Consider the following 11,928-nt stretch of genomic DNA (forward strand, 5'->3'; position numbering starts at 1 on the left):
GAATATGAATGTTCGTGCCCAGGCCTTGAGCTGAAAGACTAATATATTTTTGGACAGTTTAGCACACGTTCACCGAGTGCTGATTAGCACGATATATCGTCTTTCCAAGTCCTCACTTGGCATCCTATTTCCTCAATTCTTCTTGTAGTATAAGTGGTGCTACTTACTGTCCGTCACGAAAATCTTCCCCCAAACAATCGCATACGGACTCAGTTAACCCTTGCATTCGTTGAGCTGACTGAGTGGTCAGCTAGTTTCATCAAATCATCTTCATCTCCTCCTATCATTATATCCTTACAATCCTTGTAAGGACAACGTTCATTGTGCTTGTTTATGGCGTTTCGGTCGGCTGTCAAGAGCGGTCAGTTATGTGGTCTGTACAGTGTGTTATTTAATACGAACCTCAAACGGACGCATCTGCGCTGTAGAAGGGCTGCAAATCCTGGATGCATTTCCTCTTCAAAAATAGCTGAGAGGTCAAAAAACACATTTCATTCAGATAGGTGATCATGTTTAAACATGCTTTGCGGCCAGTTTGGCTTTTCATGTGGTCATGAGAATGCGGTCACAAATTCCTTCGTATTTCACATTTCGCTGCCTTTGGATACTTTCTAGTTCAGCATTATCAGATTTGGTTCCTTTAATTTAATCACCTAAATGTAGCATTGAATTTCATAACTTTCGGAATAATGGCCTTCAAACGCACATTGATCAGTGAAAAGGGCAAGCTCCAGCACATCACAGCAAAACTATTTTGTCATGCGGCTCAATTATCTGGATGTGACATAAACTACTGTGATTTTTCAGTCTCTTTAATGTCAGTGCTAAGTGGCGGATGCTGACTGCATTTCAAGCAATAATTTCTCACAAAGCATGCTACAAGCAATGTATTGCATCAATAACGAAAGTGGATTGCCTATTTTGAGTGGTGGTAGATCGGTGCTGGTCAAGTAGGATCCACACGGACCGAATAGAGCTTACGTGCAGAACACATGAGACGAAAATTAAAACAAGATAAGTTAGAAGTTGTGATGTGGAAAAAAATTATCTACTTCCCAGTTTCTGCAAGGTAATTAGAATGAAGTGTTGCTGTAGTGCTCTGATACTTCCCAAAAGACGAGAGAAGACATAATACTCGGGCAGAATACATAGTACTGACGTGCAGAAGGGCTTGCGCACTACTGGCACGAACCGAAGCCCAGACTCCCTGAAGGCGTTACAATGGTGGAGCTCCTAAGTGACCCATTACCAGATCCGACTGTTAAATAAACGCCTAAAGCATCGATCGAAATTCGTCTTGAAAGGGGGAAAAGTGCACTCATTTTTACCTTTTAAATGTCCATATAGTGTCGGTGTAGGACAGAATTTTGAGTTAAGTAGAAACACCACATCTGCGTGATATTTATGGTATCGTGAGGATATGTGAAGCTTGTGTGAGTCCACAGATTCAAGGAAAAGGCGAACAAACAATACCGCAGGAGTGCTATTCCGCCTGTCGCCCTTAGTCTCATTTCTCATTGGACTATTTCAGTCAACAATCGCGTAAGTTTTCCTGATCGAAAATCTTTCTCTCAGAGGCGAACCCATAGTTATACGCAAAAAATATAGCAAAGGAAAGCTTTAGTGGTTCCTTATGTGAAAATTGTCCCAACAATGTGTTCCCTTTATGCTTCTCTGAATAGTGAAAATGGAGGATACGAAAATGTAATAATACTGCTTTGACTAAAGTAAACTACAACCACATTCTGATGCTCAGACGTCAGCAACACGCTGAGAATAATTTTAGGGTAAATAGTCTAGGTGTCATAAAATGCCAAACAGACAAGCATGAATGACATAAGCAGTCAAGATATTAAGCATTATCCACGCTGTGAAATTCAGATGAACTACTGCATTATACCTTTCAGTTTTGCAGTTTGATATTTTTTCAAACTCAACCACATTTATATCAGTTGGAGCAGCGAAATTCTACCGAAATCATAGGATTTTCTGTGGGAAAACAATCCATGCTACACTTCTATTCTTTGCTTCAACATTTTTTCCTTCTATCAACAGACACTGTGATTAGGAGACACGGCTCACCTAACATACCACTTATCATGCATGGGAGTGACTATTCACTGATGCTCTGACAACTGCTGTAAAATCCATTACCACGACTACATATGAGAGATGCTAGTGGTGTATGATTACGGCGTTACAGCGTCCCTTGAGTCTCAAGGAGACTTAGCACCATTTTGGTGGCAGAAACCATGGTAGTTTGTAAGCAAGCCCCCTAGTAATAACGTAAAAGACAGCTTAAGTCAATGCTTTCAACTTTTTTTAGCTAGCAGTGGTGTCAAGTACTGTTGGCTGACCACCACGATGAAAGGTGGTGGAGTTATGCATCTAATCTGCATGTGAGGCAAGGAAGTGGTTTTATAAAGAATGAGTATTTGTTAAGTCCTAGAGTCGCTCATTTGGTAAGGCTGAAAGGCACAACATGTTGGTTCCGATTTTCCACTTACACCAACACCTTTACCGAGAGGAATGGAGGATGCAAAATTGGCCACGCAAACCTAGTGGAGTGGAATGCTTGTGTAAAGACGGTTTTAGGGGCTAGTTGGAAGCCACTGCTCCATGTATTAGCTATCAGGGACGGCTGAAAACGCGGCCATGAGGTGAAACACGTTACAACCAGTTTAGGCTACGTACTTTATAAAAATGATGTTTTCTACCCTGAATAATGCAATGGCTCATCATCATGTGAATTAGGCTCATTCAGGGAGTATCAACACGGTTTGGGTTGGTAATTTGGGGTCACATTGGTCTGTCGCAAATTTAACTGGTGAAAAACTCGATTTGCTGATCATTAAAAGCACGCAATTCTTCTCAACATTGATATATTCTTCCTTGCAGAGCCCGGATGCTCTTTCCTGAAGGAACAGACGATGCTGTGGGGGCTCCCCTCGCATACTTGTCGCGGCTAGCGATGGTGTTGAAAGTCAAACTTAGGCCAGATTTTCAACCCCGTTTTGTGGTGGAAACTGGGTGTAAACTTTGGGTTTAAACCGGCGCTCTTCGTAAATATTTGTTCCTGAATATTTAACATGCCCTACACTGTAACGAGGTGAGGCAGAAACCTCAGTCGAAAGTATTTTGAAAACTACTCTTTTCTCAGGCCAATTACTCCTAAGGCCCACAAAGGAATGTTGACAGGAACTGTTTTCACAGAATAATTTACAAAACTTGGCGTGTTCCAACTCTTAACCATCAATTACCGTCAGTTCGACGAGAATGATCCCCAAGCACTGTCTGAACAGCCGAAGAAAGGGTGCTGTATACAATAGGCCGTTCTTGGAGACTTCTGTTTACGTAGGCAAATTTTGTACCATTTATAAAGTCCGTGAAAGTGTATTTGAAAACCCGGACTCCAAAACCCCCACCAAGCACAATGAGGTCCCCTAGAAATGTGCTCTCAGACTTAACCCTATCAGGAAGAACATTTGGGTATTAAGGAACTACTTTGCTAGTCCCTAAAACGCTAACTCGGGATCAAAAGACAATTATGCTGAAAATTCAAATTGCAATGAACCTTAGACGGGTAAGAACGCGAGTACAGAAATACATTCCACGTCAATGAAAACACAGAATATGTTCAAGGATTTTGCTCCCCTAAACCACTAAAAGTAGCTGAAATATAGGATACTAGTGAACTACACGTATGCATTTCGACATGAAACGACTTCACAAAACCAAAAGGTAAGGTTTATTCAGGCCAAAATTTATTAAAGAAGTAAAAGAATGCAAACTACGAGTTGAGATAATGCAGCACCAAAAGAAGTAAGGGAAATACGGGAGTGCATAGAAATATTCGAAGGACTACTTCTTTACCCCGCCAAGCGATGACACTCATGTTGTAACTAAAAATACCAAATTGAGATGAAAGAGAGACACTCACCTCTTCCACTTCAGGGTCCTGTGCATGAAGTTTGATAGCTTTTTGTGCCCATTCCTTGGCTTTCTCCTTGTTCTTTAATCGGTCATAGCACTGGGCAATCCGACACACCGTATATGGACGACCAGGAAGAGCTGGTATTGAGCTTGTAAATGGGGATGTATTTTACCTTTTTCAGCATCTAGATAGAACTTCAAAGCTTCTTCAAAGGAGGATTCCGGTGGCTTTCCAAAGAATGTTGATGCAAAAGCTCTTTCAACCTTGCCTAAAGATGCCACCTCAAAGCACCTATATAGTGAATACAACCACCGAATTACATACCATGATCCTAGACAGTGAAGTGTCATGAAGTCATTCGGATTGGCTTCATAGCCTTTCTGTAAATGCATGTTTAGGCCCAAGGAACACAAACTTACGTCGAAATATTCTCGAATCTCGTAACCAAGTTTGATTTTGTTTTTGATGCCTTCGTCTTGTGACTTGACATTTAGCATTATGCCATACCACTAGGGGTGTCAAACTTCAGAACGGACTTACTGTATTACTAAGACATGCTGTTGGAAATCTTTCCACAGCGGTCTTCATTACATCTAAGCCTTCTGTGATCCATTCCTGTTTGGCTTTTTTGTCCTTTGGGCCATTATTCAAAACTATTAACCTCAATTAAAAAAGCTGCTTCCACTCTCACCCAAGAAACGACATGCTCGAGCCAATCGCCACATAAGTTCCAAGTCCATGTCGTTGTAATTGCCATCAGGCTTTTTTAGCTTATCGTAAACCTCTCGGAACTTGTCTTGTTCATTAAGGGCGTCAATCTCCGCAATGAGTTGGGCAGACATTGTCGAAATATAGGTAATGTGATTCTAAAAAGTCACAAACTAAACGAAGTCAATAAATGCAAATTGATCCAGGATTATAGCACAGGTAAAGCAGCCTTATCGTAATCCATGCAAATATTTCGATCAGAAAATCAATGGAGGTGCATGCTAAAAGCATCGATCTAACCTGCACAAAACAACCAAAATAAAAAACAACCTCGCGAGGTGTGCGCAGAATAGACGAAAGTAACACCTTAAAAAGGGGACGAGGCCAAAGACCCTATAGTGATGGGATTAAACAAACCATAAAGTCGTTTAAACTTGTTTGCAAAATGTAGCAGTTTCTAACAGACGTGTGCCAATGTTTTAACGAAACTTATGTGCTTACTTTTACAAGGGTGGGTAGGCCACGAAAAATAGTTCAAAATCATGCATAACTTACTTATCTTTCGAGAGCTTAATTTAACAGATGGTGCAATGAGTATGTGGTACCTAATTTTCGTGCGTAGGCAATTTGATCTCACAAGCATTTCAGGAAAACATTCCCCAATGTCTGCCAAAATTCAACTTCAAATGCACATGAGATGAAATAAGATGAAGTTACAAATTATTTGAGGTATCAGGCAGAACCCGAATTCTTATCGGCCTTGCTCTTTTAGAATGATTTGTGGCATTTAGATTTAATATCAGATGCCCATCAGGTTTGCGTTATTTTGTATTTAATTATGTAGTGAGCAATTTTTGGTCAAATTTTATTTCAAGAGTTTTAATTTCAAATATCCTCGGTGATAAGGTTATTTGAATTTTACTCTATCTTATATTTATGTGCATTTCTCAGGGACGTGTTCTCAACTTACATGCATAAAATAGGAAACTGTGAACGAATTTTTCTTTTGCGTACCAATTTTGGTGATGGCGAGTGGAAATGCAATGCCTTTTTACCGTTCAAGATCGGACAATGCCTCAAAACCAGGACACCTCGTATGCTGATCACTGATGATAAAAAAATTGGATTAGACCCAGAGTCGCTCAGAAATGGCAAAGATTTATTTTTTTCCATCTCTCTCTTATTGTGATACTTTTCCACTTTCATTGCTGCCTAGTCACCTACCTGGGTTCCATTTAATTAGAAGAGAAGTGGGGGAAGTATTGCTTGTTAACCTAGTTGACATCGTCCAAAGGTGCCACCAACTCCTTCATAACGGGCTGCTAGGGGCTGTACAAGTCTGATGTCGCTCCCTCGTTAATAGCATTCTTGCAGACCACCAGATTAGGATAGTTATCAAAGCAAGTCCCCTTTCTTAGTTTTTCGCTGGCGTTCTTCACAGATTTGCCCATTTAATGCAAATGTACTCATTCCATGACGTTACGATTTAGCAATAATTAGAAGGAATCACGATAGTTATGCTATTGGCTCGGGTTTTGCTTTTTGTTGCCACAAATGTAGCACTTCGAGCCTTTGCTGACGTTGTTGTAACCCAAAAGCGGAATGAAGGAACACACATCGCTAACGCATAGAAGAGGCAAAAGGTTACTAGCATGATCCTAAGGGCATGCAGTTTGGTAGAAGTACATTTAGGACCCTTTATTGTAGCTCCCTAAGACTTTCCTGAAGTCGGAAGGAGGTATAGTAGTCAAGCACAATATGTATTGTATACGTATAGAAGGGCTTGAGGGTCGCTGGCATAACCGCCCATCAGAAATGAAGTGGCGGAGATCCTACGTAGTTTGTTACTAAAACCGTCATTTAGAGGATCAAAAGGTCCCTCACCACTTTGGAATGTCGCACTCGGCGCTCCCCTTTGTCAGACCCCCGCATCAATCATCACAATGTAATTAGTGCTGGAGGAAGACCACCAGCTGGTAAACCATCCTATTCATCGAATTTGTGTGCAAAGGTGGTATCTACCTGCAATGTCACTGAATCTTCTTGCTAATTCTTCTGGATCTGCAGTTGCGTTTAGTTTAGAAACTACAATGGGGGCAAAAGTATGTGCTAGTCTTCACGTATGTTCGCCACTAATCGAAGGGATACTGGCCCAAGATCATTGTCTTTTAACAAAGGAATGGGGAGGATAATTCGCGTTTGTTCCTCTTTGCTGCTTTGTTTGCGCCTCATCGCTGCCCAACCATATCTATCTGGGGTCTATCCAGCTAATGGAGAAATGGAGGAAATATCACGAGTTCGCATAATTGACGTCTTTATACAGGTACCGTAGACAGCTCCGTAACGAACTTTCAGGTGGTTCGTAGCTTATGCCGCTCTCTTTGTTGGTAGTATTCCTGTAGAATGTGAGGCTGGGGTAGTTACCGAAGGCCGATGTCATTTTCTGTACCTCTATTAGGGCTTGTCAAGACAAGGTCTAGGATTCAGTTATAGAAATCAGAGTAGTTGACCTCCAGGACCGGATTCGCTTTCCACTGCCGCCAATGCAGGGCTCGGTTTCTCCGAAATTTCCAAAGAAGCCATAATGCTTCTGCAGAATATGTATTTTTGATGTACAGTAGGGCTTGGTTCTAATGGCCTAGTCTAATGTTAAGGCCGCCCAGCGGAGACCTAAGTTGCCCTTTACCAAAACCGAGAGTTTAACAATTAACGTATTACTTTAGTGAAAATATGTGACTCAAGTTGTCGCCCTGCGTAATTATTCATTAAATATACTTCTGCCTTTGCCTCCATTTCTTGGCTTGATTTTACACCACATAGTGCGATGGCCCAAAGTACTTTCTAACTTTTCTTTCTGTCAACTTTAACAATAGCTTTCATTGGGCACTTTTCCCACTTCCCAAGTTAATATCATCACTTGTTCTCTTACAAGGTAAGAGGTGGTGGCATTGTCCAGGTTCTTTGAATGGACTTAATCCTTAAATGGCCTCGAAAACCATCGACCTCCTCCCAATGATACTAGTAAAATCCAGGACCCCAGAGTATTTGGAACGACAAGGGTAGAGGAGTTATTTGGCGTTGTTCAGGGGTTATTTTATATTTACGTGTGAAATTTTGATAGTATTAACAAGTATTCACAAGGTAAGGTTAGAATGACTTAAAGAAATTAATGAGATTGTTGAAAATGACTCTAGTGGAATATCCAGATGACGTTTAAACTGATGTGGTAGGAAGCAATCACCTCTACCAAATTTAATGGTCGGATGCAATTTGAACAGTGTATTCTCAAGAACTAGAAATAAGACCTGAAATACAGCAAATCTGTACTATCCGGAGGTACTCTGGCGGTTGCTTAGTTTGTTGTGTTTCTTCATGCATTAAGATGGAAGGGCTCTGCTGCACCAACAGTTTAGATCTCTCTCTCCATTTTAATGATGACTTGACAGGTGATCTACCATCTTGAGTGTTAGGATAATAAGGGTGGTAGAAGATGGCAAACTTTGTGACATCTGCAATTTTTGGAATGAAGGAGGATACTACTTAAGTGCAAGACTCAACGAAATGATCAATAAATTTTGCAGTTCCAACGTATATTTTACCAACAGACTATTGTGAGCCCAGAAAAATTAAAATCCATTTTCTTGCATGGCAATTCTATTTTTTATAATGTAGGAATTTTTATTTAGTTGAGTAGTCTAAGGAGTGTGAACGAGTGGAGCGAGCCAATATCAGTAGTATGATATGGGCACAAAAAGGAAACGCAGGATGTAGACTCAAGTGAGACATTTCTATGGTAAGAAGTTAACGCTAATGGCTAAGAATAATGCACGCTTAGAAACAAAGCTTCTTCTTCCAAAATAGTCACAACTCTAACAATCATCAACTATGAGCATTCCCTTATCACTAAATGTGTTTGTTAAATGGAGGCTCGAAATGAAGTGAAGAAGTCGGATTTTTGATGAGACATTCATTTCTCAACAAGAGACCGTTAACTTCATTAAGCCATTATCTTCTTAACTCGTTTATCTGCCGACACCTCAATGAGTTCTCTCATTCTGTTATATTCGAAGCACTCAAGTGAGGCGAAGACAAGTAGAAAACTAAATGTACTCAGGTGGAGTGATCGGATGAATATCTGCCTGAATGCACAAGGTAGCACTCCAGTGCTGCGACATGTCTCAGCTCGCTCACAGCGGTAGAAGGGGCATGACAACATGAAGGCTCGCATTTCACGGAGAAATGTAGGCGAATCCTACACAACGTGTACTGACAACAGAACGGATGCTGATCACTTCTGTCTAATTTTTTGCAGAAGCAGTCTGTAATGCCAATCCCTGCCTTGTTTCGGTCACTAGTCAAGTTAGTGATCGCTCACAGTGCAATCACTAATTAAAATCACACCAGGATGAAATGATGCCGGAACGTGTGCACCTCGATGGACTGATCTGGTGCTTCTACCATTACGTTGCCGCTAATGTGAAGTACTCGAGACTTGCCTTTGTGCCTTTACTCTTATCGCTTTCAGCGGCATGCCACGCAAGTACATGACCACAAATTTACTCGTTTTTATTTCTTTACCCTGCACAAAGCACGCTTTCATTAGACCTTTCTATCAGATTGTACAACAATAAGGTGGAACTGCTGTCAATCCCCTCCATATCTACGGGTGATAAAAGCCGATGGAACTCAGCTACAGTGTTTCACATGAAGAAATGACTTTCGTGAGATATTTTGCATTCATTGCCTTAATTTGATAAAATCAGTTCTCCTGAGGAATATATGCTAGGTAATAAGCAGGACTGAAGAACGACGTTACTGATTTAAGTAGCGCCTTCTGTATCAGTAATCTGTAACATCTGTAGTCATTGCTTTGTAAATATCTTAGTTTTACATACCCTTAACATGGTCTGAGTTCTTACTTTTCTTTAATACATACGGAATCAAACGGAGTCGAAAACCCAGAATAGATCTTGCCCTTAAAGCGGTAATAAGTAGTATATAATATTTACCTAAAGGGCGCCTCAAATGATTGTAATTAATAAGTAGTAAGAGCACAACACTGCGGTTAAAATAGCTAGAAATCATTGTCAGTCGAGCAAAACGATTTGGTTTTCTATACCAACCTAAAAGGTAGAGTTTATGTAACTTTGGTAATTGGATAACCAAACAAGTAGAAAGGCCTGCAACAGAAAGTTCGAACTTAGAATCTGCTCGGACGGTTAGAAGTAGGAAGCCAAAGATGACCCTAAGGATTCACTGTATTAGGCATTACTCAAGGCAAATCATGTAACGCAGTTTGTGTGTAGGCCTGATGGTTATCAAAACACCACCTCCACACTAAACTTATTGTTATATAATTTTGTAAGATGCTTGAATGCCTTAGGATAGTGGCAAACTGCTCACTTGCGTTTTCTTCCATAAAATTATAATGGCTATGACAGGTGCTGCCTTAGTGCTTATTGTAAGTACATGGAATGATTAAAAGACCTCAAACATTACCGAAAGACCAGACTGCGAAGATCAAATAGTGGTACAACAAACATCAAATCAAAATCGCTACCGTTCAGCCGCTGATTTACTGGTGGGCAAGGTCTTGATAAAAATCCCATTATCGCCATATCCGGAAACAAATTTCTAACAGTGCAGCTGGTCCACATAATTAATTTTTTTCTTCCACAAATGAAGGACACAATTCGAACCTGGTGACAGGGTCGGCGTCTCCCAAGCCTGAGAGGGGTTGCGGAATTTCCCCTCTCTAAATCTTGTACTTGTTTTCCCGATCCACTTCCCTCTAATAAATGTGTTGAAATCAAATCAACCTGGTTATACTAAGAGTATAAGGAAGAGGGATGAAAAGACCTACGAGCCTTGCCCTACAACACCCTAAGTATCGATACTGTCAAATAGGAATCACTGGCCGAATCAGTTTAATTCCAGCCATAGAGCACACAGTACAAAGTACGACATGCACAAATGCACAAGCAAACAAGCTTTACGAAACTGTTGTAATAGGACACTGTTAGTGCGACAGACTTTAGCATAGAGTCGATTTGAAAATTGTTTCTGCACTAATTCGCCAGGTATGATGTTAAATTCGGTTAGATTTCGTGCTAGAGTCAACACTTTGTGCGCTTTTATGATAAATGGTGACCATCGTTCTCTTTATCCTCAATCTTCCATTTAATACGCTTTATCATTGAAGGTGATTGTTTTATTTAAATTAACTTATCACAAAGTGGCAAACCGACCTGGAACGCACTTACAAATGCAGCTCTCGCTCGACTACTGCATCGTCTGATTAGCAGTATTGTTTGATTTTAATTCTTTTTTTCTTCACCTTTTAGCACTAATGATTATTTAATTTACTAATTTTTCTACTATCGACTCACGAGCGTTTTACGGTAGTAAGATCTTGTTTTATTCGTGAAAGCCTGTTTTTTGCAAGCTTGATCAATCATTGATTAAAAACCGGCGAATTCGCCAAGAAAAACTGGAGGAAACCAGGGAATCAGTGGCATAATTGGAAAAACTCGACGGTACTTACAATGGCCTGAATTTGGAGGTTAATTGATATTCCACAGAGGTGATTTGACTTTCAAGTACCATATATTAAAGTAATTTGGCGAAAAAAATTGTCAACTTATGATAAAAGTTAAGTTCAGGTTCTAAAAGGGACAAAACTGCTGCGGAAAAACATTTGGGTGACTGCTGCCTCAATGTAGCTGAGCTTCGTTAGGTATTATTTTCTTTTGGTGGTGCGCTGTAATGTTACCAATGGAGCGTCAAATCGCTGGAAGTTACAATACAGAATTGAAAAGTCCTGTCCAGTTTAGCAGGGCTTTGCCGTACGCTTGCTTTGTCCTATTAGATTAGGTGGGGTATGCAGGAGGGGGTGCTCAATTTACCCCATTGTGCTCTACTTTCCTGTGTTCATATTTTGTCTACTTTCTTTAAATGGTAATCCAGATGACGCCTTTTGCAAAACCATTGGTATTTTTTCATGTAAAGGCTCTTAAATGTTTCGCAAAAACTGATAAAGGTGAACTTTTATACCCCTGCATTCTCACCCTGTCATCTAACGTCCCATTCTACGTCGAGCCGAATTGCGAAATGGCATTGTAGAGTGGAAAAAGGTAAAAGTGCTATACGTTATTAGAGAATATTCTATTTAGTGCAAAATGAGTGTTAAAATTTTTGAAAATGCTATTTTCTTGAATACCACGACATTTCCCTGTTTATTTTAATTATTTTTAGCCATCTTTCTTTATAATCTTACGCTTTAACCT

General features: G+C 40.3%; 2 protein-coding genes across 2 annotated transcripts; both read right to left on the reverse strand. All coding sequences in view use genetic code 11, as the record gives it.

Moving 5' to 3' along the window:
* Positions 1–3,869: 3,869 nt before the first annotated feature.
* Positions 3,870–4,776, reverse strand: EGR_00442 (Regulator of microtubule dynamics protein; the record flags this gene model as incomplete). Its single annotated transcript, XM_024489691.1, has 7 exons — positions 3,870–3,902; positions 3,941–4,071; positions 4,107–4,225; positions 4,259–4,314; positions 4,354–4,443; positions 4,475–4,587; positions 4,626–4,776. The coding sequence occupies 7 exons, from the start codon at positions 4,774–4,776 to the stop codon at positions 3,870–3,872; spliced, it is 693 nt and encodes a 230-aa protein (XP_024355688.1).
* Positions 4,777–7,776: 3,000 nt separating this feature from the next.
* On the reverse strand, positions 7,777–11,630 carry EGR_00443 (hypothetical protein; the record flags this gene model as incomplete). Its single annotated transcript, XM_024489692.1, has 5 exons — positions 7,777–7,934; positions 9,562–9,787; positions 10,046–10,097; positions 10,142–10,312; positions 11,563–11,630. The coding sequence occupies 5 exons, from the start codon at positions 11,628–11,630 to the stop codon at positions 7,777–7,779; spliced, it is 675 nt and encodes a 224-aa protein (XP_024355689.1).
* Positions 11,631–11,928: the final 298 nt, after the last annotated feature.

The sequence above is a fragment of the Echinococcus granulosus genome (assembly GCF_000524195.1).
Source record: "Echinococcus granulosus chromosome Unknown EG_S00002, whole genome shotgun sequence".
Taxonomy (NCBI): Eukaryota; Metazoa; Platyhelminthes; class Cestoda; order Cyclophyllidea; family Taeniidae; genus Echinococcus; species Echinococcus granulosus.